The following is a 25,596-nucleotide window of genomic DNA, read 5'->3' as shown; positions in this document are numbered from 1 at the left end:
ACTGCTAGAATGTTTGATGTCGAGGCTCTTCAATCCATCATGATGACGTGTATTATTCTCCACAACATGACTGTGGAATATGTGTATGATTATGATGTCATCGATGAATATGAGCCAGATCCGATGAACAATTTAAGAACACGTATCTACTGTGCTCATGACCGGACCGAAGATCCCGTGCAACACGAGCCGTTAGAACGAGATGGACGTTACAATGAATTGATCATTCAGCGGTACACTGATGTGCAAGAGCCATACTGGCACGTAACCCGCCAGAATGACTTGATTGAGCACCAGTGGGGATTGCAAGAAGGTGAAGATAATTAAAATAAGCTTGTGGTTGAAGAATAAAGTGTATTTGATGAGTTTATGTAATTTTATTTTAGTGTGTTTTTTTGAAGTTTATTTGATGAATATGTAATTTTATTTTAGTTTTTTTTTTAAGTTTATTTGAAATTTTATTCGAACTTGGTTAAAAATCTTATCAAAAAATAAAACTATTTTTTTATTTATTCTTTTAAAAAAATATAAAATATTTTAAATGGGCTGGGTGCCAACGCATTTTGTAGGGGTGGAGATCGTTTGTGCCATCGCATTTTTAGACTGGGTGCCAACGCATTTTTTTAGGAGTGGAGATACTTTGGCCTATCATTGTTCACTGGGGTCTATTACTGTTCACTTGAGTGGATAAATACACTAGGTGCTGGCGCAAAATCTTTAGGGGTGGAACTGCTCTTAGCTATTAAGTTTTCTCTACCATTGGTCCTACCAATATAGAATGAGGATAGTTACGGACTTTGTCTCGTATAGCTTCCACCTTCTCAATTTTATGCACATTATTTATCAACCATTTTCCCTTTTTATCATGTTGCATGCAACCATGCAAAGTGTCAGTTTATATACATGTACGTGTGTGTGTTTGTGTGTGTGTGTGTGTGTGTATGTGTGTGTGTATGTATAGAGGGAGATTAGAATATAAAAGAGTGGAAGAAATACATGGTGTTAGGAGCGATCAAGGAGTCTCCTCAAGTACATGGAACTTAGCTATTTTGGTATTGACGTGGATAAGTACGTGGACCTTAGTTATTCTGGTAGTGACATAGATCTTCGTTTTAGATTTGGAATCCAAGTAGGGGAAATAAGGCATACCTTTACAAAAATTGATTTTATTAAATTTCGTGAAGTGTTATAATATTCTTGATCTTTTTTATCGATTAATGTGATTGGATATTAATTGCCTAATTACTTCAGTTAATTGTTTACTTGTTATTGGTTATGGAATTATTGCTGAAATGTTATTCGTTGAGAATATACTGTAATACAAGCGAAAGATGAAATGACATTATTTGTGCACCACTTATGTATTTCTTCCACTCTTTTAGTGTTGAGATTAGAATTCGGGAAATGAGGGTAGTTGGAAAAGATCTTTTTGTAGTTGAATCTATTTATCGTGAAACCAGTTCTAGGCGAGCCCGGTGTGCACATTATAATAGGATATCGGCGGGATAAATTGTTGATGTGGGTGATTTGGGCTGGAGATCAATGAATTAGATAAGACAACTAGCAAAAGAGGTTTATGAACTTGGGATATCGTATGGGGGTTAGTTTCTATAATAGAACATTCGAACCACCACTGCAGTGGTAAAATGCATAGTACGGGATATGCAGGTCCGCATGTTCTATTATATAATTTAACAGGGGTAGTCGAAGAGGTTACATTGCATTCATGCTTTGTTATCAATAATGATTTGATATTTTGCTATATGATTTCATGGCACTTAATTTAGTATTGTCAATTTACTGTGGTAAGATTATGTATTGAAGCTCACCCCTCTATTGTTATGCAGGTTTACGAACTAGACATTCAAGAGGATATGCAAGATGAGTTCGGATTAGATGTAAGAATATAATGTTTATTCATCTATTTACCGTAGAATTGTAAAGAGTTCTTGATATGTTTAAGTATCTTGAGATTTTATAAGAGGAATTTTATTTTCCAACCCGTTTCAATTTCCTTTTAATTATTTAGTTTTAACTCACGTTTCGGATTCAAGTTCGAGTTTTTATTACCGACCCCGGGTCCAAGGCGTGACACTAACCAACATGTAAGATGACAAATGTGAGCACATGAGAGGATGAATGGGATGCGTATAGAAAGTGTGTGTATCTTGCAATTATTGTATCACCTATTTTGCACGTGAGATAGGATGAATGTGAGAATATGAACTTAATGTGTATATAAAGTAACTTTTCTTTAATTACCTAATTAGCACATGAGAGGGTCATATGAGAGCACGTGAGAAGATCAATGTAATGTGTAAAGAAAGTAATTTTTATATCACCAAATTAGCACAAGATGATGAATGTGAGCACGTGGCAAGATAAAAGTAACGTGTAAAGAAAGTAACTTTTATTTAATTACCTAATTAGCATGTGAGAGGGAACAGTTGTGGGCATGTGAGAAGATAAGTGTAATGTATAAAGAAAGTAACTTTTTATTGCCAAATTAGCACGTGAGAGGGAACAGTTGTGGGCATGTGAGAAGATAAGAGTAATGTATATAGAAAGTAACTTTTTATTGCCAAATTAGCATGTGAGAGGATGAATTTGAGCATATGGGAAGATGAAAGGAATGTGTAAAGAAATTACTTTTTTTTAATATCACCTATTTAGTACGCAAGATGGAACGAATGTGGGCACATAAGAAGATGAATGTAATGAGTAAAGAAAGTAATTTTTATCGCCAAATTACACGTGAAAGGATGAATGCGAGCACATGGGAAGGTGAAAGGAATGTGTAAAGAAAGTAACTTTTTCTTTAATCACCTAATTACCACGTGAGAGGGAACAAATGTGGGCACGTGAGAAGATGAATGTAATGTGTAAAGAAAGTAATTTTTTATCGCCAAACTAGCATGTGAGAGAATGAATGTGAGCACATGGGAATATGAAAGGAATGTGTAAAGAAAGTACATTTTCTGTAATCACCCAGTTAGCACGTGAGATGGAATAGATGTGAGCACGTGAAAAGATGAATGTAATGTGTAAAGAAAGTGATTTCTTGTATTGCCAAATTAGCACATGAAAGGATGAACCGTACATGAGAAGATAAAAGTAATGTGTAAAGAAAGTAACTTTTCTTTAATCATCTAATTAGCGCGAGAGAAGGAACCAATGTAAGCACGTGAAAAGATGACTGTAACATATAAAGAAAGTAATTTTTTTTATTGATAAATTAGCATGTGAGAGGAAAGTTGTGTAAACACATGAGAAGATGAATGTAAGCGTAAATACAATAATCTTTATTGCCTAATTAACGTGTGAGAAGATTAATAATGTGTGAAGAAAGTGTCTTTTGGTAATAGATATATGCGAGGTATGGCAATTGAACAACCAACGTGAACGAGTAGGTGTAAGGTGTGGTAAATTATCATCTCACCAAGCATTCTTGTAATAAATGTTCAAGAGAAATGATAAGGACATTCTGAAAAAGACAATCCTTTATGAATTTTACGTCATTTTATATTTTGGTATAATTTATGTGTCAATATTAGAAAATATTGTACCAAATATGAGATGAAGTTCATAGAGAATTTCACTTTGAGAAAGTTTAATTATTGTTTCACAAATGTTCAATGCAAAATATTAAGAGAAAATGATCCAGTTCAAACTATATTTACCCCAAATAAAAAAAAGGTGGTGCTATCCATTTTTACCTCTAACACCTCTTCTCAAGTTATGACTGTCAAATTTGATGAATTGGAAAAGATAAATTAATAAAATTAATAAAATGTATGAGAAATAAGTGTATGAAAATGACTATCCATGAAAAATAAAAAAATTATGATCCAAGTTTAGTTGGGTCGGGTACCATCTTGTATTGGGTCTGGGCTTCCATCATCACTATCACGCTGCCCTTGGGCTCAAAATGGATTTAACAATAACGTGTTGAACTATAACTTGCCAAAATGGCCGCCGCGCATGGCAGTGGCAGCATCCCCACCGTCGCATTCACCACCCCTCCAAACTACGCCGCCAGGCTGGCCCACCTCCTCACCCTCAAAGGCTTCAAACCCCTCTCCGCCCCCACACTCATCGTTCAGCCCACGCCGTCCACCGTCGCCGCCCTCAAACCCCACCTCTCACCCCCTTCCCTCGACCTCTTCTCCGCCGTCGCCTTCCCTTCACGCACAGCCGTAGCCGCGTTCTCATCCGCCGCCGCAGACGTCCCCCACCCTCTCCTCTCCCCGCACGGGGACGTATTCACCGTCGCCGCGCTGGGAAAGGACTCCGAGCTCATAGACGAAAGTTTCGTCCAGAAGATCTGTCCCAATCCTGACCGACTCAGAATTTTAGTGCCTTTGACTGCGACCCCGAACGCATTAGTCCAATCGCTCGGAGACGGGCGCGGTCGAAGGGTGTTGTGTCCAGTCCCGCTAGTGGTGGGACTGGTCGAGCCTCCCGTGGTCCCACACTTTCTTCGGGACTTGGAGGCCAAGCATTGGGTTCCAGTTAGGGTAAACGCGTACGAGACGCGATGGGCCGGCCCGGGCTGTGCCGAGAAAGTGGTGGAGAAGATCGAAGATGGAGCGTTGGATGCGATTGTGTTTACGAGCACAGCGGAGGTGGAGGGGTTGCTGAAGAGCTTCAAAGAGTTTGGGCTGGACTGGGAGACTGCCAAGAGGACGTGCCCCAAAATGCTGGTGGCGGCCCATGGCCCCATCACGGCAGCCGGGGCCCAGATGCTTGGAGTTGGAGTTGATTTGGTGAGTTCTCAGTTTGGTAGCTTTCAAGGAGTTGTTGATGCTTTGCACACTGAGATTTTGAGATTGAATTAATATTTGAAGCAATTTTCATGGAAAATTTGTGTAGACATTTTCCTTTATCATTGTAAGAGTCTAATTTAGCGTTAATATTTATTCGTTTTGTTAGTAAATTTGAATTCACATTTATGTACACATTTTGTTATCCGTATTTTTCACCCTGGAGTGAAAATGAACTTTCGGAGATCACTATGGCGGTAGCTCAGGCCAATAGTATCGCATGAAAGTTAAAACGTATAACAATGTGTGATTAACCAAGAATACCAGCACAACGGTATCCCGAACCATTAATGAAAATTTGGAGTTGGAGAAATCTGGTACACAAACTTATATTATATCAGTACATGGCACTATTATACAACAAAAGCATTTTTCTAATTCTTATGATACAAACAACAAGCTATAAACAAATTGATTGATTGACTGACTATAAGTACAAACAGCTCACTCTTACCAGTTAAGTACTGCATCTTGTGTATATATCTTTGGATTTTTAAGGTAATCTGCATCTAAATTCATCACCCTGCTGCTTCAAAAGTTGGGTTGTTTTTCATCTGGATTTTCGACTCAGATAAAAGCTTCCATGCACTTTCCATGGATGGTCGATCGGATGGCCTACTCCTGGTGCAAAGCATAGCAACCTCAACTACCAGTTTTATCTCCTCTTGCATTGAAATGTTGGAACCAGCTTCGTTCTCATTGTAGATTTCCCGCAGAACAACTTCTCTTGACTTGCTATGTATACTTGCGCCAGAATTTGTCAACCTGCCGCTGCTTAGAATCTGCAGCGTGATCTCCCCAAAGCTGTATACATCCCTGCATAGCTCCTCTTTTGTGACACTGATGTTATCACCTGTCCAATGGAAGGAGATGAGCAATTATAGAACTGATCGAGGCTAGTACACGAAAGAAATAAAATTCTTCTGACAATTCCCTTTCAAACCATCTACATTTTTTGTACAGCTTCTCTTTCTGGTATAAGGTTTTTGAGTTTTGCAGGAATTCGGTACCTTTCCCAACATTTCTGACGCTTAAGTACTTAAGGTTGTTCAGGTATATTTCTAGTTGTGTTATAGAACTGGTGATGTAAAGGCTTAAATTATATCTTTGGCGTGGCAGATTAAAACTTTTTAAAACAACAACGACAAAATCATCTCTACCACATGAAAGAACATATTTTGTTATGCATACCTGCATCCCAGGTGGAAGTTGCTGCTGCAAACGAATCTTTGTTCAACTCGAGCAGATGCTTGAACCCGAATTCTGTCAAACGAGGTTCCATATTTTCGTCAAACACTATATTACTTGACCTCAGATCTCCATGTGCAATTGCAGGATAACATTCGTGGTGAAGGAAGTGCAATCCCCTTGCAACACCGATGACAATTTTGTACTTGGCTGCCCATTCCCTTTTCACACTTATCTTTTCAGCCAAGTTTCCATTGGGCAAGTAATCGTACAAGAGATAAGCCAGTTGATTGTTGTAGCAAACTCCGAGCAATCGAATTAAATTCTTATGCCTTGCATTCCCTATTTGTGTTACGAATTCCAACATAACTCTCATTCTCTTTGCTCCCCATTCAATCTTCTTCACAGAAACTGTGATTCCCGTCGGCAGAACAGCTTTGCTTACCGAAGCTGACCAAGGCGGTAATGCATCCGTGGATTCTGTGGAACTGAAGCTCTTCAACACATCATTTGCTGTGAATTGAGGAAGTCCATCAAACGAGATCATCTTCCATTGGCCTTTGCTTTCTCTACGGAAATAAAATATCCCCATAACCGATAGAGTAACAAACATAGCTACTACAGCGCACAGTAACAGAATCCATAAAAGCTTCCCGACACCTCTGCTTCCAAATATAGCAACTGAACCAGGACATGATCTCAGAGGCTCTCCACAAAGTTTCGGATTCCCAACAAATGCACTTTGTTCCATTGTTCTAAATACCTTTCCAGATGGAATAATTCCGGAAACATCATTGTAAGACACATTTAGAAGTACCAAGCTCGAAGAAGAACCAAACTTTTTAGGTATTGATCCATCGAAGCTATTGTGTGACAGGTCAAGAACACCAAGAGCAGGAAGACTTGCAAGCTCCTCGGGTATACGACCGGATAAATTATTGCTCCCTAAATCAATCCTCTCTAAAGCCTGGCACTTAGAAATACTTTCCGAAACAGTTCCTTCCAAACTGTTCTTGCTCAATTCAACAACAGATATCGATCTGCAGTTTTCGAATGAAGGAACGTTGCCAATCAAACTACAGGAGGAAGCCGAAAAATTGTGAAGATTTGGCAATTCCCACATTTCTGCAGGAACTGTGCCTCCTAATTCTGGATTTCTAGACACATTGAAGTACTCAAGCTTTTGAGCCTTTGAAATATCCATTGGAATCCCACCACTAAAATTGTTCCCAGATAAATCAACATATGTGATATCAGTCAGACTGCTGAATTTCAATGGAATCTCACCTGAAAGCATGTTATCTTCGAGTCGAAGACGAACCAGAGACGAACAGTTTGACAGAGAAGTGGAGAGGCCGCCGGTGAAGTTGTTCGAAAACAGCATCAGCTTAAAGAGCTGGCCATTTGCACAGATATCCGGTGGAACGCCGCCGCTGAGGTTGTTTGTGGAGACATCCACCCATCCGAGCATCGAGTTTCTCCCCAAGCTCCGGGGAAGGTTGCCGGAGAAGTAATTGTTCCACAAAAGCAGCGTCTCCAGCGATGGAAGCTCTGCAATTCCGTCGGGAACTTCGCCGGCCATCTCGTTGTAAAAAAGGCTGAGGAGTTTAAGGTTTTTCAGCTCCGAAAAGGTTTCTGGGATCGACCCAGAAATCAGATTGTCGGAAAGATCCAAGCTTTGGAGAGCTCTGATATTGCCGAGCTCCGCCGGAATCGACCCAGAAAGCTGGTTTCTGAAGAGGAAGAGGGATTCGAGATTGTTGAGATCCCCGAGGGATTTTGGGATGGCGCCGGAGAGATTTGCATAGGCAATGTCGAGATACTGGAGTTCCGTCATGCTCCCCAATTGCCACGGAATGCTTCCGTGGTAATAATTGTAGCCGATTTCCATGTGCGTCACTGTTTTGAGCTTCCCCAGTTCCGGCGGAATGCTTCCGGTGATCAAATTCCCGGCGAGATGAATAAACTCAAGGCGGCGGAAAGCGCCGTATTCCGCCGGGATCGGTCCCCGGAAGTAGCTTCCGGCTAAATTGAGGACTTTGAGGTTCTGAAGCTCTGAAATTTCGGCGGGGAGCGACCCGGAAAAGCTGTTGCTGAATGCGTCGAGAACAATGAGGTTTTGAAGGGCTGAGACTCCGACGGGGAAGTGGCCGGAGAAGTTGTTTCTGCTGATGTCTAATGTTGTGAGGTTGGTGAGGTTGAAAATTCCGGCGGGGAGGTGACTGGAGAACGAGTTGTAACTGAGGTTGAGTGAGACAAGGTCCGTGAAGACGGCGAATTGGTTGCCGGAAATTTCACCGGCGAGACTCTTCATAGAGAGGTCTAAGCCAGTGACGGCGGAGTTGTTGGTGTTGCATTTGACGCCGGACCAAGAACATGCGTGGATTTTGCCAGGTGGGTTTTCTGCAGATGGGAGAATCCAATCTTTCAAGCTGCCATTGACGTCTGTGAGCTCGGATTTTAAGCTCAGGAGGGTGTCTGAGTAGATATCGGCGGCGGAAACCGCCGCGAAGAGGAAGAGAAGAGGGAGGAGAAGGTTGAAGTAGGAGGAGGAGTGGAAAATCTCCATTGGAACTTGCAGTTGGGGGATGACTGGGAGAGAGAGAGAGAGAGAGAGAAGGGGCAATTTTGGATGCCCGAATGGAAGAAAAATGTGTCATATGATTTTAATATGGAAATCCATTTGTTTTAGTGTGAGGGTAGAGCGAGAAATGCATGGGAACTACCAAAAGTAGGAAAAAGGGAAATAATTTCTTTTTCCCTTTTTTTGGATGAAACAAAATTCAAACTTAAAACTAATCACGTAGTATATGAGAATATTAACTGTGCGTAATTAGTTTGAGATATTTGAATAGTAACTTAATAAAGTACTCGATCGTCCTCTCAAACTAGTTGTGCGTCCATTATCATGTTTTTTAAAATACAGACACCAACATAAGGAAGTATTCGTTAGTCTTTGTTTTTCGATTAACTTTTTTGATCATTGAATAAAAGAAAAACTAATGAAAAGTGCTTGAAAATTTTAAGTTTTAACGATAAAGACAAAATAAAGGGTAAAGTGAATAGTGCCAGGTTTGACTTTTTAGTGTAAAAATATGGTTTTTCGTTAAAGTGAACAGTACCGTGAGCTTTTCGTTAAAACTCCCTTGAATAAACGAAACTTTGATGAGTAACTAATCGATTTCTTTTCTTTTAGTTATTCCCTACATGTGTCCTAGTCTATTAATAACAAAATTGATGCTTCCGATGTACAAAATTACAATTTTAGAATACTTTAACTTGTAATATCTCAAAGAAGTTCTTATTCAACGAAGTCAGTTTGACAAAATTTTAAATCGTTACATATCACAATACCAAAAAAAAAAAAAACAAACTAGAACGCATCTTTAAGCGTAATTGATTTAAAATACTGTTACAAGAACATTTCAACGTGAGCCCAAAAAAAGGAAAGGGAATGACTTTATGCATGATTAATTGAAATGAGAATATAATTGGGTTGCTTTTGGGAGTAAGAGGGGACCCTTGAGGCTGAAGGTGTTAAAATGGTGCTGGCCATTTAGGAATAAAGCTTTGATATAAAAAGTTGAGAGGGCATCTCCCTTTTTCTGTTGATTAGAAAGAATCCAATAAAAAGAAGGAGGAGAGGCAGAGCAAGTAGAAAGCAGGGGACTGAATGAATTTCTGAATTGGAATTTGCGCGCCGTGGGGACATATTATCGAAATCATTCTAAATAGTAAAGGTGCATTTCTACGTAGTCTCCTTCTCTTGGAATTGCTTACTATTTTATTAACTACAATGAATTTAGAAAATGTGAAAACGATATTAGGTTAATTCAGTTAGTCGGAGCAGTTTGATTTATTTAAATTTTTTTTAAATTGAAAAATGATAGTGTAAAAGTTATTTTTCTCTCATATAACAATTAAAGTTTACCTTTTAGATTCAATGTAACGGATGGAAAAGAAACAAGGGTTGAATTGTATCCGAAATTTCGAAATAGCAGAATATTTAATACTCCACAATAGTGTAGCCTTACGCTTAGAGAGCTATACGAAGAGTCAAGGCATTAACTTTTTAATTATACAAAAAACGAATGCGCACTCTTTAGAAGAGCTTTTCTTTTAATATAAAAAGCTTAGAGCGTAAAATTAGATTTTTTAAGTGCAAAAACAATTTTCTTAACTAAAGTCTATTTTATTTCTTAGAACTCTCAGACATAGTTGAACGCCAATTAAATCTAAATACGCTAAATGGCATACCATTCAATACTCTACAATAATGTATAAAGTTATATGAATTCTTCAAGCATTAACTTCTTTAAATATAAAAATTAAGATTTAACGATTAAAATCTCGACGAAAAGAACAAATCTGAGTGAGGATTCATTTGATGACAGCAGCAGGTGCAGAGTAAAAGACAAGGTTGCTGATAAAAGAAGTTACCTTTTTCTTAATTTATGATGAGCCCCAGCCTTTTCTGTCCCTCAAGTACGGTAAAAAGGTACTACAGTTTACATTCCATTTTTGAACCTTGACCTTAACAGTAACCCAGTGAGTAAATTCTTGAGAATGCAAGCTCCTCAACGTGTGATGCATGATTTTGGAAAGAAACCTGTAAATGTAATGTTATTACGACGGTATTTTAAATTCATTTTATAATAATTTTTTAACTTAACGATGTGATTTTTAGTTTAGAATATCATTAACATACATGAAAATCCTATTAATTTTTTACTTAATTTTATAAATTAAATGGAAAAATATGGACCATACATTTCGAAAGAAGCTTTCATTCCATGCAACAGGGATGCCAAAGTTAGAGTAACATGTTAAACTTATCATGTGACATCATGTATCTTATCTTACTCATAAAACATCTTGTAATAAATTTATAATACCGTTAACTTTAACGTTCAAATTGCACGTAAATTCTACTCAGACACGTCATGCAAGTCTCTTGCTTGATTCAAAGGAAACAGTGTCGAGCTGTTGAAGTTTTGGGTTTTGCTATCACCACTATCACAAGAGGGACCTCCAATGCAGTGCAATTCTTCACAGGGCTAGCGTGCCAATAAAAACCCTGAGGAATTTCATGACTTTCTTTTATAAATGTAGTACTTAAAAAGTAAAAATGTTGCATGTGTTTTAACGGTTGAAAAGTGAAATTCGTTCTTTCGTGACTTTCTTTTATAAATGTAGTACTTAAAAAGTAAAAATGTTGCATGTGTTTTAACGGTTGAAAAGTGAAATTCGTTCTTTCAAACAAAGATATAACGATAAAAATCATCCTTAATATCTCTTTTCAATGTCATGAGTACCGAAGAAAATCTCCTTAAAAAAAGTTGACACACTTTACATTACAAGATTGTTATATTTTGAGTAGTTCATTCACCAAGTGAGAAAAACTTGGGTGCAATATGTATCCCCTTTCTCTTTGTCTCGTTTAGGGACGAACAGATTGTGATACAGCTTTAGTTACATGTAAGAATCTCTCCGGACCGGACTCAACTTCGAGCCGAGAAGACGTTGGTAAGAGAAACTACCAGAGAAGTTTCCCAACGACAGGTTTGAAATTGAAAGGCACAGACAGCACCGAGGGATTTGATTTGAATTGGATTTGGCCGTGCGCAGCTGAGAACAACACAACTTTTAAGGAAAAGGAATTTACCTGACTTGGATTCCCATTAGGGTCTCAAAAGAGTAGGAGTTTATGCTTTGATTTGATACCTCTTCATAAGTACAATTAAACATACATAACTTTAGATTTATCTTGGAAATTCTTTTCACCACATTCTTCCTATGTGGGGCAACTTGTGGATAAGTTAGATCTGATTTAGGACTTTTTTTGATACGGGTACACGATTATTTTGACGTTCTATATCAATGATATAAAGATACTTAGATAGGGTCAACTTGTAGATAATTTAGGTTTGATTTACAACTTTTGTGGTACGTATACGCTATCACTTTGATGTTCTATGTCAGCGATTCACATATTATTGTATGGATGATAAAATGACAGTGTACTCGTGACATGAAAGTTAATCTTCTGAAATTTAGGGTCATGGAGAGTTAAAAGATATGCAATTGGGGGAACAATTAGTCAAAAGTATTAGTGGTGAGGAAACTAATAAATATGAAAGGATTACATTTTGCGAAAAAAAGACGTTAATCATGCATAAAGTACGCATAATACGTCCAAAAAAACAAAAGATAGAGTGGTTGAAGAGTTAATAAAGTGATTTAAGAAAGGGTCCCTTTCTTTTAGATCACTGCAATGTGCAATCGCTAATCTATGACACGAGCATCATAAAATAACAGTATAACAACGTAGTTATCGATGATTTAAATAACAGACTTTTCTTAATGACAACATTCTCGTCCTGACCAATGTTTAAAGATATTGATATCGGTAAAAATATTAAAATTAAAATTTACGAAAATATCAATAGATGTATTGATAATATATCAATATTGGTTATTTTCGATGAAAATAATGGAAATTTGCTAAAAAAACGTAAAAATTTAAAGTGAAACTTTAATGACATTTGGTAGTTTGTTCATATGTAACTAATATGTCCGAAATATTGACAAAATCTGTTAATTTTAGCCGAAATTTAAGAGTTTATCTGATATCGGATAATATTTAAACTCCACCCCAATCTTTCCATATCTTTATCTTATTTGTCTGATATTTTACACAAATATAGACACATTGAAGAAATTTAAACCGTTTGGGGTCCTAACTGGTTAGTACCTAAGTATTGCAACAACGAAAGTTTGTACGCGTCAAGAAAATAAATAAAGAGTCAAGAAAATATATAAAGAGACAGAAAAACGAAAAAGATGAGGATATCAAAACAAATGGGAAATCCATGTCGAATTTAAACGTTCTAGCATAACAAGCCTACATACTTGCAAAATATCAATTTTGGTACTCGAAACTACATTTGAATATGGATAAAGAAATCAAACGGAAGAAGAAGAAAACGGCCATCCATCTTTGCATTACTTTTATATATAAGCATGTGGAGACAGTCGATAAAATGTTTTTATTTTACAATAGACCGTAACGGAAACAAAACCCCTGGTGAAGCACTTATAAAGAATGGAAAAATAACGACCCCGTCGAAGCAATCGCTTTGACGGATGTCGAAGTACAGCAGCATCAAACCTTCAAATGAACAGCAGAGTCGAGCCTAAGACGATTCAGCCGAACAGTCCCGAGTATGTACTCGGGCAGCTCCGCCTCCTCTTTTCCCTGCAAACAACGTAAGGTGTTGAAAAATATTCCTGAATGCATTGTTAATACTGTGCTAAAGAATACAACAGATCGTAAAGACACGGACCTCTATCAAAATTGCAAGGTCAACCACTATGCTCGTGACATAACCGAGGACAAGTCCGATGACACTCCTCGCTACGGATGATGATCCAATATCCACATCAATCTGCAAAATACAAGATTATATTTCATTAAAAGATGCCGTAAGCAATCAGGAAAGATTACTAATGATTGGCATAACAGTTTAGTTCTAAACTTTGTGTTTATGGTACACGGTCAAGTCTGTCTCCGCTTGTATCGTAGAAAATTTGATTTTGGAAATTGTCAGATTACACATAGTTATGAACGCAAATAGAATTACCTCAAGAAAATTGTCTTGTCTGAAATACTTGCAAGTCACAGCTTTCCCCAATAGGCACGCTTTTGTTCCAACAGCACGCTTGACCATCCAATATCCCTGTAGCAGCAGATAACCATTAGTTAATTTTCCCATCAACGCAGAACACATACATGCCTTTGGGTAATACATACTTTAGACATAAAGCACAACATACCTCGACGATACTAGGAATTAATTTAAATCTTGCATCGCGAAACATGTCAGTCCCATCCACAAATTGAGCAAACAAAGAATTTGGCTTTGCAGGTCTGTCAGCAGCATAGTAAAGTGCCAAACTATAGTTTGGTTTTGCGGGAACCTGAAACAGAAAAACGACATATCATAAAGGCACTCATTAGAACGATAGTAAGAGTAGCTAAACAGAAAAATGATATTTCATTTCCTATCAAAGGAAGAATCTACTGCTGTTGGGAGGCCCTAGTGCACGTACCTGGAGATTAATGACTAGTACAAATGGAAGCTTCTTCCCAGCCTCTGACTGTAATCAAGAAGGGTATGCTTAGACACAGTAATCATAAGTAACCAATTTACGTTATCAAAATACAAGCAATTCAAACATCAAAAACCAACTCTACCTGAAGAAGACTCCGTGGATGCAGTGCAATCCTATCTATAGTTTTATCAACTTTGAACCAATCTACTCCTATGAGCTTGAGAAGGGGATCTCCTCCCATTACCTGGAAAGAGCAAGCCAGAAATAATCATGTGAAGATGACCGGAAGTTTTCAGTCAAATTAATTCAAAGCATAGTCAGACCCACCTTAGAATTGTCCTTTAGGTAGTTCTTTCCCCTGATCATAAATCCCGTACCGCTTGGAGATGTCCAACAGTTTGTGTCAGTGTCATCCTTCCCGGTGCGCAAGGTACCATGTAACTGGCTTGTATCAATCATGACAGGAGCCACTTCGGAATCCAGTTCCTTATTAGTAGCATCTGCAGCTGTACCCAGAATGAGTTATGCTTTAAGCACTGATAACTTTTTGAAAGGGTGAAACAATAGTTACAGACCAGTCTCTGAATATGTATTCATGTCATTTTTGTTCTTGGATAAGTAAAACGCTTTATAGATTCACTCTTAAAACTTAAGATGATGGTAATTTATGGTAACATAAGAGGCCAATGCCTAATTTAAAGTACTAAGAAGTAAGGATACCTGAGGTTCGCTTCAAGCTCAATTTTGCATCCTGCAAATTGTAGAGGGAGAATATTAATAATTGGAATTCAAAATCGTACATCTATAAAAAAAATTGAGCCGCATCATTTGGACCACCAGCAGTGCTCCATTCCAAGATAAAGAAAACTGAAAAAAAGGAAAACCTTCTGGTCAAGTTCTTCATCAGAAGATGAAGAGTCTGCAGACATTGCATCATAAAACTCATCCTTGACTTCTGACTCCTCAAATTCAGCAGTGGAAACGGAAACTTCAGATACTTTCGATTGAATAACCGTAGTGGAAGTTTCAAATTTGAGTGCAGGATTTGCTCCAATATATTCCTTCAAACCTGAATAATTACAAAAACAACGGAATTATAACTGCCTCAATAAACCATTTACGACATACTTGAAATATCTCGTGTTTGGAAGCCAGTTTAATTGACACTTCTCAATTCTCAGAAAAAGGTTCTTTGAGCATAAACACTCGGATTATAAATTTAAAACAAATTTAAAATGTAAAATAATTTCCCAACCTCCTACTTGGCACAACAATGCATAGGGTACACTCTTTTCAAACTTCGAGCAGTGATTTTTCTTCCATCTGCACCAGCCCGCTGAATTTATCTCCAACATTTGAGTGACAAGACATCTTGGAGTATTCGAACCCATGGATGTGTTCAAATTTCTAATCTCCCAAGTCGATGCTGCAATACAAATTAAAAACATAAAAAAAAAAAAAAACAACTAAACGAAGAAACAGAGTTTCAAATACCAGAAATTGAACTTCATTAATGAGAATATATGAAACCAAGTATCATCAGATTGAAATAAAATACAATTCAGGGGTACAAATCTGCGCTTGGAAGACAGGGAATTCATCCAAAAATTTGTAGGGTTTAATAAAACCTCAGAAAGTGATCCATATCTGTGTTAGCAAGCTTGATTAACTATCAGTTTCTTATAAAGCAGATGAAATCTCTTACGATTTATTTTTGTACGTCGATATCCCGATCTTGGAGGCTTCTTCTTATGAACAGCAGGGAAATGCAAAATTGCTGCATTAAGAGCACCAAATGATATCAGCCAAATACCAAGGCAAAATAGTTAAGCTCTACTCCCTACACCACAAACTGAAGCTATATTGATACTGCTGAAAGTTATATCGTCTTACTATATGTTCCGTCTTGTCCGCGAAACCATTGCCTAGAAAAGATAAAATCTCTCTTGGAATGCCACCTGTACATTTAAGTTACAAATTAATATCTCACGATGGTGAACAACAAACAGAATGCAGATTGACTTTATTATGTAAAGAAGCTATTTCTATTAACAAATGCACTGCAAGGTGAAGTTAATCAAAGCACAGATTAAGGATAAGATATTGGTTGAAGAGTGGCAGAACTAGTCACGTCTAACATCATTACCGAGTAAGATACCTAGGATCAAATGTCCCATATACAACGTCAAGGTGCCCATCATAAGAATCTAACAGCTCCAAGTCACCTGTCAGCATATCCCACCTGAAAAGAGAACTATTAGAGAGAGGAGTTCTGTAATGATAATCCTACCATGTAAGAGTAAGACAATTTACTCATATCTCTGATGTCGTTCAAGGTTTAAAAGCACTTCGAAAGCAGTATCTGCACTTGCATCGATAACAGCAACAGCCTTGACAATAACACCTTTACCACTCTGCCAAAAGTGGAAATAAAGATACATTATCTTACATGCAGACACAGACACAGACACACAAATGCATGTATTAATCTACAATTAGATAGCATACCTCAGAGTTAGCAACATCTTCAAATATTCTAACACCTGAAACCAAAAGAGAGAATGTATGAAGAAAATAAAGTTAAAGATTGCATAGCTGATTGAAAATGACCAAAGTGTGGTCTTAAGGATTTAGTAAAAGAGGTAAAAATTCTTTGTCCGCTGACGTCTATGAACTATCAAGTAGATAATAAAAGGCTAAGAGAAGAATACCATTAATTGTTCGCACACATTTCCACTTATATGCCTCAATTGCATCACCAATATCCCTCTCAAAGTATCCATCCGTGCTACCATTTGCACCCAAGCTTGAGGATTGGCACAAAAGCGTCTCTGGTCCTGTAATGGGAAGATAGATTTCGATAATTGTCAACTGAAAATGTGGCCAATGACTCATGTTTGGGACACTGAACCAAGTAGTCCCATTGTAAACATTTAGAAGAAGCCATTCACATTCCGCCTTACCTTGCCCAATCCTTATAAGCTTTTTCAATCCACTTGCATAGCGCCTTACTCTAGGTCGATGGACATCGAGATTGAGCCTTCCACATTATAAAAGTTTTGAGTCAACATTAACATAAAAATAATATCATTTATAGAAAATATGATATGCACAGTGAACAGAATCAAACTTATCTCAAGTACTTATGCAAGTGTATCTAGGAAATATAAGCGTACTCAGTCTCCATATTCAGCTTGTTTCTGGCACTACCTCCTCTTGACAGCTCAAACTCAGCCTGTGAGAAGCGGAGTTCCAGGGTTAAACACAACAATGGACTGGATGAAATATGCAATTCTGAATCTCCTTCCAATTTACAGTTTCAAAAGTTTGGACAAAAAAGTATTGGCTCTATGTCACAAGGACTACCAAAATATTCAATTTGCAAGGTAAGAACACTCTCTACAAGGAAAAGTTCTGCCTTTTAACTGTTTTCTATGGACATTTTTGGTTAGAAAATTCATGTACCTGTTGCTTGGCTTGATCAAAGGCCTCCAGCCATTTTTGGGCTTCTCCAGCGGTAGCACAAGCAATCTACAAAAGACCAGTTAACCGTCAGTCATCTGATTAAAATAAGAGAAAGGAAACCCAAATGTGATATATAAGGAGACTTGATTCAAAATTGACTGTACAGATACCACACGGTATGAGAAACGGTTTCTAAACTACCAAAAACTTGCCAAGATCATCAATTCAATATATGAAAATTCATGAACGTAAGAAGGAAGAACAGAGAAATATCAAAACTTGAAAATGCAGAGATTGCGGATGAGGCAAAATCAGATGAATTCGGGATCCAATGGTAGGAGAATACACACACATAAAAGCAGGGATATGTGAAAATTTAAAACAAGCACATTCACATGTTCTAGCATTTAGCTGCAGAATCGAATAATGAATACGGCACCAAAACTTACTTCCCCCTTTTTCGATTCCTCCAAACGATTGAAAAAACGAAGAACATAAACGTCCTGGAAAAAAGAGAAATATCAGATACATGACAACAACAGCAACGATTCAGCATCCACAGCAACAATCACCTGAAACTTTAAATGCTAAAAGATAATTATCAAACAATGACATTGCATCCAATCACTTAAAACATTATACAGAGGAGGACTTACGCCGTAGTAGACCTTCCGACGCCCAACCTCCTCCAGCATGAGTGTGGGGCCCACGACGCCTCTCCGAATCGGTTTCTGCTCCAAAACAGATTGAAATTGAAAGTAAAATTAATAAATTGAAGAAAAAACATTTGTAATTTGCAATTTAGTAGAATAATTAGGAATTGAATAGGGAGGAGGGAGGAGGAGAGGCGCTCACAATGCCGGGGTTCTCGTGGGGGTCTCGCTTGTACATCTCGACGTACTTGCCGCGGATGAAGAGAAACCGGAGGTGGCAGTACTCGTGGCCGATAGAGTTCACGCCCAAATGATACACCCATCCGAAATACTCAAACATCGACGACGACGCCGACGATGACGGCGACGGCAACGAGCTTCTCTGATCTTCTCCGCCTCCGAGTCCGAGCAATCCGCTCACCGTGCTGACCTCGGACCGTCCGCTCCCCACCTTCTTCAACGACAACGGAGACGGCCTCGCATCCATCGTCAAAAGCCAGGTAGGAGGGAAGGGTGGGGGAATTATACCTCAGCTAGCTTCTCTGATTGGGAGCTAGCTGCGTGGGATCGTTCTCTCTCGGAAACGATCGGGAGAGGAGGCAGAGGAGGGAGAGAGATATCATGGAGGAGAGAGAGAGGGAGGGGAGGTGATGAACCGATGATCGATTCGATCACGCACTCCCGCTGATTTCTGCAATTCTGTATTTGCTATCTTTAAATTTCTATTTTTTTTTTTTTTTTTTGCGCTTAATTTTTGCTTACAAATTAGCCACCGGCCAGCGGGAAATTCGGTGTGACATTTTCTTTCCCTCGCCCTCCTTGTTCTAAAATTATATATTACCGTTGGCGTTGTTGGTGCTGTGGGTCCCGCTCTGGTTCAGGTTGCGTCAGCATGCAGAATTTGCAGCACGCGGACTTGCTTACCTCCACGAAATCTAATTCCATTTTTATGTGGTACCATTATTTTATTTTTTTTAAATTTTAAAATATTTTATTTGCAATCCGCATTTGCAGCAGTTTGTCAGTTTCATTCACCTCATTTCTTTCAATATAATTTATTTTATTTCTTCTTATCTTTTAATATAAAATACAAGGCAAGGTTTGGGAGTCAAAATTTAAAATAAATTTGTATATAAAATCATGTGTCACTAATAGTAATAAGAACACTAATCAAGGGTTAAGTAATAATTCAATCATTTGATTTGTAAATTTAGTTAAAAAATTTGTTCTTCCTAACATTAGCTTAAAATATATTTACCCATTCTACAACTATAATGAAAAAAAAACTGATTCGCGTGGACGTGTGTCATAATTTTGGTATATACAATCCTTGTTTTGGTGCATAAATATCTTTATTTTAGCTCACTGTGTTACAAGTTTAAATTTTTTGTTTAATTTCGAGTTAAAACTTTACTTTGATTTTTTTAGTTTAGTTAGAGTAATAATATCACTTATAATAATATACTTAGCGTTTATATCATTTATCATATTATGTGGAATTACAAGGTGATATCAAAGTAGTGATAGTGACGGATGCATATTGGATTGGTTTGGTTTTGGGTCCAAATCATGAAGCGGTTTGCCTAAATTTTGAACCACAATTGGTTATTTATGGCTTTAAGGTAAGAAATAAGGTTAAGGTTTAGGGCTTTCTTTAATCCATATCGCTACGCTAATCTTAATCCCTCCTTTAAGAAAGAAACTACGAGCCTTTATTCAATTCATTCAATTTCATTGGCCGGTGTAGCGTTGGTCCAACCTAATACTCATTTCGGATGTTCCCGCCCATTCCCTCCCTCTCTCGGTTGGGGAGAACGCTCCTCCCTCCTCTTTGTCTAGTTGGTCCCGCGAATTCATCCGCTTTCAGTGAATGAGCTCGGTTCCTACGATTGGAGATTCCACCGGGGATGATAACACAACAGATTGATTTCGCGACGGATAAGGGAATGGTTTCACTAAACTGAATTTAAAAATAATAAAAAAACTAACACAAACGATCTGGTTTGGTTGGTTTTTCGGTTTGTTTGCCCACCCCTACGGGATTACTGCAAGCTTTGATTTTGACGTTCTCTAGTCCGTCTGTCGCCGTCAATTTCCGAGAATTATGTTGCTAAACTAAATCCTTTGCAAAGGACGATTGATACGTAATTTCAACCATCACATAAAGGTTCCTTTTATTTTGTAGCTAATTTCTTGTTTTAAATGGTTGTGTCATGTGCCAAAATTCCCTGATGGAATCGAGTGCATGTGACATGCATAAACCCTTTTTTGTTAAATATATTTACTAATAAAAAATTAGAATCAAATAAATTTTGATCCTATAAGCAAACCAGATATATTAGTACAATATAAATTGAACTTTTAAAGTTTCGATTAGTTGTAAGATTCCTTAAATTCAGAATGCAATAAGTTAAAAAAGAAGATCCTAACAGCAGGACAATTTAACGCTTGCTGATCAAAATTTGAGAACTTAAAATCTAAACTTTAATCAATCCTAAAGCCTAATTTCTTAGCTGTAAGTGACGATGGTACACCTTAACACCATCAACCATGTCCACAAATAAGATCACAACTAAAACAAAAAAGAAATAGAAATGAGATTTTCTCAATGCGCCGTGCCCTTTTTAAATCCAAAAAGACATTCCCCGTGTAAAATGTAAACGATACCGTTTTGATTGTTTTTCAATGCATGGCATGTTTCCTTCCTCGTTTGGTTAATGCAAGGCACGTTAGTTTAATATTGAGAACAAGCCATACCCCTTTTTGCCTAGCAGTTTTATAGTCATTAGGCAGCTCTCTCCACCCGACGACAGGGTTGGAATCGAAGAAGGAAGTTCCGAGCACGGTTCCTTCTAGTTCAAGAAAACCAACTATTCCTCCTACAACAACTCTACATAAACCAAACACATATGTAATCGAAAGAAACAACGAAAATTATACTACTACATTGATCCTTCTACCTCTCAGAAGATCTTCAAGAGGTTTTCAATTGAGAGAATATAAAAAAAAATAGGTGCAGCAAGCACCCCGATCAAAACTAAAAGCTCGCTACATCTAGTACATTGATAAGCTAAGTTACCCCCCATAGGGCTTAGTGCTAGCATACCTTATGGCAATCGTAAATCAAGGAACTCCAACAAAATACTAACAGACCATGCCTGACATATTCCACTGCCCTTCAGGTACGTTTTCCTTCTTGTTCCGCATTGTATTCCTCGTCATCGTCATCATCATCCTCGTCCTCATCCTCATCTTCATCCATACCATATATGCTGCTCCGCTGAAACTTATTAAATTCAGTTTTCGAATCCTCTTCACTAAGAAATTCCTGTCCATACTTTGTTTCTCGGTGTTTAACCAATAGCCAGCGCAGCAACCGATCTTCCTTGTTCAAGTAGTGCAGCTCTTTGTTGATGTTGGGTGTAGACATCATTGTCATTTGCATTAGTTGACCCTATACCATATCGAAACTTTGAGTTATAATTAAAATCATAACCGGTCAACATCAGAAGATAATGTATTTGAATTCAGTCAGAAAAACCGACGAAGAAGATGGTCAAAAGCTCTTAAAGGTTTTAGAATATTCCAAGAATAAATCGGGTGGAATCTCCAATTCCGCCCAAGAAGAAAAAGTTCCTGGAAACCCAATAACCAGCCAAAGGAGATCACCCTCATCCTTAAAGATAAAAGGCAACTCTTCGTTGAAATTCTAAGAAACTGTACAATAATTTGAATCTCAGATCCATACGATGATCCACAAGCCAACAATAGGTATAAAAAAAATCCTTTCCCTTGTTTTTGTGACTGGATTCTTTAAATTCTTATCCCAATCTTTATTCTGGAAAGTAAGACAAATGAAACCCCTCTCAACAAGGCACGAGCATCTCCGACAGATGCTCCAAACCCTTCAAGGATGACATATAGGAGGAAGGCATTTTAAAAATCAATTTAGGGATCACTCTCTTATGGAGATGTTAAAGAGTGCTAAGACAGTGAGAATTGTCGCTATTTCAATGATAAAACGTCTAAAGAACTATCAAATAGTAAAGATACCGTTGCACTCTAACACTGTGTTAGTATCACAATCTTTTTTCTGTTGTTGTCATTTTTTCCAAGTTCAGGGCTTGGACAGAAAATCATCCGTTTTGCTAAAGATAGGAAAGAAATCCAAATTCAGATATCATTACCCAAATTCAGATATCGTTACAATGTTACGAGCATAGTCCACATCGATCCTTACTGAGGGTGTAACGTAATCTACAACCTATGATAGTTCAAAGTAAGCATCCTGAGAATTCTGAGGCAAGCTATTGCCATCCCCAAGAAGTTCCAACCTTAAATTCCAAATCCACTAACTCAAGTTCTTCAGATAAACAGATAGAGCTGCATTTTCTTTAACCCAATTCAAAATCCTAGTTCGAGCCTATAAAAATCTCCCTGCTTTGGCCACTAATTGTCATTTCTTGAACCTCCATAATAATATTAAAAAAAAAAAAAAAAAAAAAAAAAGCTTAAGGAAATTCACACACTTTTTCATTACGTATCAACAAAGAAAATGGGAAACTGCAGCATCACGTTGGCCCTAAACTTATCGAAAATGTGGCATTAACAAGTTCAACTAGGAAGCATCCGCAAACGCAACAAGTTACACAACAACACGCTCTCATTGCAGAAATAAAACAATTCAAAGGCAACGACGACTAATACTACAACCTGTAATAACTCAAATGCACTGTAAGGTTGCAGAAACACCAAAAACCCACCTGATAATACCTTCCATCAAGCTTTTTAATACCATAACCCAGCTGAACAGTGCCGAATGACTTCATGTCAGTAATAACTCCATTTCTTCTGTAAACGTGTTTGCTTACTCGAGCGACCAAGTCCATCAGAGACTCCTTCCTCACATGCGGTTTCAGCAGCAGCATACAATCGTACAGCGGCATTTCTTCGGGATTTTCTTTCTCCTGTAAACACTAAAAGCAATGAAATTTCAACTTTGTTCATCAATCTGGACCGACCCAGATGCAGTGAGATAACAAGAAGTAGATTATCACGAATTTACACGAAGAAAACAATGGAATTAATAAAAAAATTAAAAAAATAGAACCCATCAATCGAAATCTAACAACTCAAACGAACGCAACCAAGATTTGAAATAGAAGGAGAAATTAGAAAGATTTGAGGGAGCTGCGCAGTACCTTCGACTTTATTTTAGGGGAGTGCGAAGATTAGAGAGAAACCAGACGGAGGAGACACGGCGATGGAGGCTGAAGAAAAGGGGACAAGATCATTGTTTTTTAGCACCAAATCTGGGCCGTCAATCAATAGGAAATTGAGGAATGGAAGTATGCCACGTAACCCACAACTTAAAAGGGTTCTGTGAAACGCTGCGTTTAGAAGCGGCCACTCGCAGATCCAGTCCAATTTATTGATGGGTCAATAATCTGGCTAGCCCATACAGACCCAAAGCCCACTCACCGGAGTCCGGATCCACTGTCCCCTGTGTTCCGTAGGCCGTGGAAAGAGATTATCTCCAGATCTCTTCCACCTAATCTTCTTCATCAAATAATTCAAACTCTTAAAATTTGATCTAACGAATAAAAACAGAGGCCCATTTTAAAATTTATAATAACTTTAACTATTAAATCAAATTTCAAAGATCTAAATTATTCGATGAGAAGAATTAAATGGAAAAGATTTGGAAAAATCCCTTTCCTGGCCATAGCTTCCACGAATAGGCGGTTCCAGTGTAAAACCGCCCAGACGGAAACTCAGTCGCCGCGGTCAATACGTGTCGATAAGACCAACCACTCCACCCATTCATGTTTTGACACGTGGTTTTCAGTCCGCTTCACGGCAACTAAAGCGTCGAGCCACACATCATTACTCCTCTCTTACCCCAAAATTACCAGCGTACCAGCGCCAGCAAAGACCAAGGTTGACTTCGTAAATATGTGGAAAACCAAGGCAATACCGTAATTCAACCGCGGATGGAACTGCAAAACCAAGTCGGTCAAAATCTTAACCCCGCCCCACGCGCCTCAGACGGTTCCAAACCTCACGCGACGTCACGTGAGTTACCGGAACCTCTCTATAAATACACGCTCACGCATGCTTTGCAAAATATAGCGTTTCTTCTCAGACAACAAAATTTTCAGAAAATTAGAAATTTAATCGATTTTTCTTTTGTTTTCGCAAATTTTAATTTTGTTCTTCTCTTTCTTCTTCCGAGGGAAAAAAATGAGGACGGCGATTCTCCGATCGCAGGATTGCCTCCGAGGTCGCTTCCGCCACGAAGCCCTAACCCTAACCCTCTCCCCCCGCTCCGGATCACGAAGGAGCTCTAATTTCTCTAACCCTAACCCTAATTCCACCCCCAACCATGGCTCCACCGCCAATATTCATCAATCTCGCCGCCGGAAGAGGAGTCCGATGGGGCTTCAGTCCAATCAACACGAACGACCTCGCGATCGGTGCTCTGATCGGGCCGCGGTTGCGAAGGCGCCGGGGAAAAACCTGGTGATTGGACAGGTCAAGATCCTGAGACGCGGCGAGGATTTGAACCCGGAGAAGAACAACCGAGGTCTCGGAGTTGTTGCCCGCGATGATCGCAAGCCGAAGGCGAAGAAGGAAAACGATCCGGATTTGGTTTTGGGATCCACGGACCGTTTGGGACCCGACCCGGAGACCGTGCAGAAGCAGATTAAGGCTGCGGAGTTCAAAGTTATGGATGCGATTTACGCCGGATCGAGCGCTTTCTACGCGTCTCCGCCTCCAAGCTCGGTGCCACTGCCTAGTTTTTTGGGAAGGAACGGCACCGCCACCAGCGATCTCCGCCGGCTGCTGCGACTGGATTTGGTGTGAGCGCCAGGCGTTCCGAAGAATCGAGGCAAGAAAAGTTCCGGCTTTGCGATTTGGCAGCAGTGATTGAATCGTTTGATCGAAAGTTGAATGAATCTTAAATTCCGAAACGGTTGAAGGTTGATTCGATTAGTTGGTAATGGTTGTTCGTTTAGTCCCAATTTGCTTCCTTTATTTTTTCAAGAGGAAAGTCGATTGAGTGCGAGCAAATGACGATATGATTAGAGCTTATGTCGCTAGGGTTTCTGCAAGTTGAAGGAAGAAGATTAGTAGGAAAGTTTGGGTGTTTGGCGCCTTCTATATTTTACTTGGTATGCAAGAAATGTTTACGAGGTTGGAAGAAAGAAGCTTAGGGAGATAAGAGTATGAGCCTGTCTCTGTCTAAATGTTGTATTCACTATTCACTATTATATGATGATGTAGTAATCATCAAGAAATAAAATGTTGTGCTTAATCTGTTGCTAATCACTTTGTTATATTCCTGTTAG

General features: G+C 38.5%; 5 protein-coding genes across 9 annotated transcripts; 2 read left to right on the top strand and 3 right to left on the bottom strand.

The window, feature by feature from the left end:
- The first annotated feature begins 3,923 nt into the window (after window positions 1–3,923).
- LOC137739363 (uncharacterized) lies at window positions 3,924–4,913 on the top strand. The gene has a single exon (XM_068478961.2). The coding sequence runs from the start codon at window positions 3,969–3,971 to the stop codon at window positions 4,836–4,838; it is 870 nt and encodes a 289-aa protein (XP_068335062.2). The 5' UTR covers window positions 3,924–3,968; the 3' UTR covers window positions 4,839–4,913.
- Window positions 4,914–5,127: 214 nt separating this feature from the next.
- Window positions 5,128–8,712, bottom strand: LOC137739780 (uncharacterized). Its single transcript, XM_068479492.2, has 2 exons — window positions 6,015–8,712; window positions 5,128–5,676 (listed from the first exon to the last, which is right to left on the bottom strand). Exons 1-2 carry the CDS (start codon window positions 8,578–8,580, stop codon window positions 5,342–5,344), a joined length of 2,901 nt encoding a protein of 966 aa, XP_068335593.2. The 5' UTR covers window positions 8,581–8,712; the 3' UTR covers window positions 5,128–5,341.
- A 4,151-nt stretch (window positions 8,713–12,863) lies between these two features.
- LOC137741783 (protein ENHANCED DISEASE RESISTANCE 2) lies at window positions 12,864–19,181 on the bottom strand. Of its 4 annotated transcripts, none has more exons than XM_068481510.2 (22): window positions 18,447–19,181; window positions 18,248–18,322; window positions 18,041–18,094; window positions 17,592–17,657; window positions 17,303–17,361; window positions 17,090–17,166; window positions 16,838–16,963; window positions 16,635–16,669; window positions 16,440–16,540; window positions 16,273–16,368; window positions 16,020–16,084; window positions 15,832–15,903; window positions 15,382–15,552; window positions 15,011–15,195; window positions 14,847–14,877; window positions 14,454–14,626; window positions 14,269–14,370; window positions 14,124–14,171; window positions 13,848–13,991; window positions 13,655–13,750; window positions 13,358–13,459; window positions 12,864–13,269 (listed from the first exon to the last, which is right to left on the bottom strand). In XM_068481510.2, the coding sequence occupies exons 1-22, from the start codon at window positions 18,729–18,731 to the stop codon at window positions 13,177–13,179; spliced, it is 2,256 nt and encodes a 751-aa protein (XP_068337611.1). In that variant the 5' UTR covers window positions 18,732–19,181; the 3' UTR covers window positions 12,864–13,176. The 4 variants fall into 4 exon arrangements, with proteins under 4 accessions (XP_068337611.1, XP_068337604.1, XP_068337617.1 ...); XM_068481503.2 differs by having other exon boundaries at window positions 14,454–14,632; window positions 18,447–19,065; XM_068481516.2 differs by having other exon boundaries at window positions 14,454–14,632; window positions 16,285–16,368; window positions 18,447–19,056.
- A 1,975-nt stretch (window positions 19,182–21,156) lies between these two features.
- Window positions 21,157–23,585, bottom strand: LOC137712008 (small ribosomal subunit protein bS6m). Of its 2 annotated transcripts, none has more exons than XM_068451163.2 (3): window positions 23,446–23,585; window positions 23,008–23,220; window positions 21,157–21,698 (listed from the first exon to the last, which is right to left on the bottom strand). In XM_068451163.2, exons 2-3 carry the CDS (start codon window positions 23,188–23,190, stop codon window positions 21,423–21,425), a joined length of 459 nt encoding a protein of 152 aa, XP_068307264.2. In that variant the 5' UTR covers window positions 23,191–23,220; window positions 23,446–23,585; the 3' UTR covers window positions 21,157–21,422. The 2 variants fall into 2 exon arrangements, with proteins under 2 accessions (XP_068307264.2, XP_068307270.2); XM_068451169.2 differs by having other exon boundaries at window positions 23,008–23,211; window positions 23,446–23,574.
- Window positions 23,586–24,376: 791 nt separating this feature from the next.
- On the top strand, window positions 24,377–25,573 carry LOC137732869 (uncharacterized). The gene has a single exon (XM_068472129.2). It carries the CDS (start codon window positions 24,488–24,490, stop codon window positions 25,109–25,111), a length of 624 nt encoding a protein of 207 aa, XP_068328230.2. The 5' UTR covers window positions 24,377–24,487; the 3' UTR covers window positions 25,112–25,573.
- The last annotated feature ends 23 nt before the right edge of the window (window positions 25,574–25,596 follow it).

The sequence above is a fragment of the Pyrus communis genome, chromosome 15, assembly GCF_041283825.1.
Source record: "Pyrus communis isolate YQ-2024b chromosome 15, ASM4128382v1, whole genome shotgun sequence".
Classification (NCBI taxonomy): domain Eukaryota; kingdom Viridiplantae; phylum Streptophyta; class Magnoliopsida; order Rosales; family Rosaceae; genus Pyrus; species Pyrus communis.
This window is presented reverse-complemented; position numbering and strand designations above follow the sequence as displayed.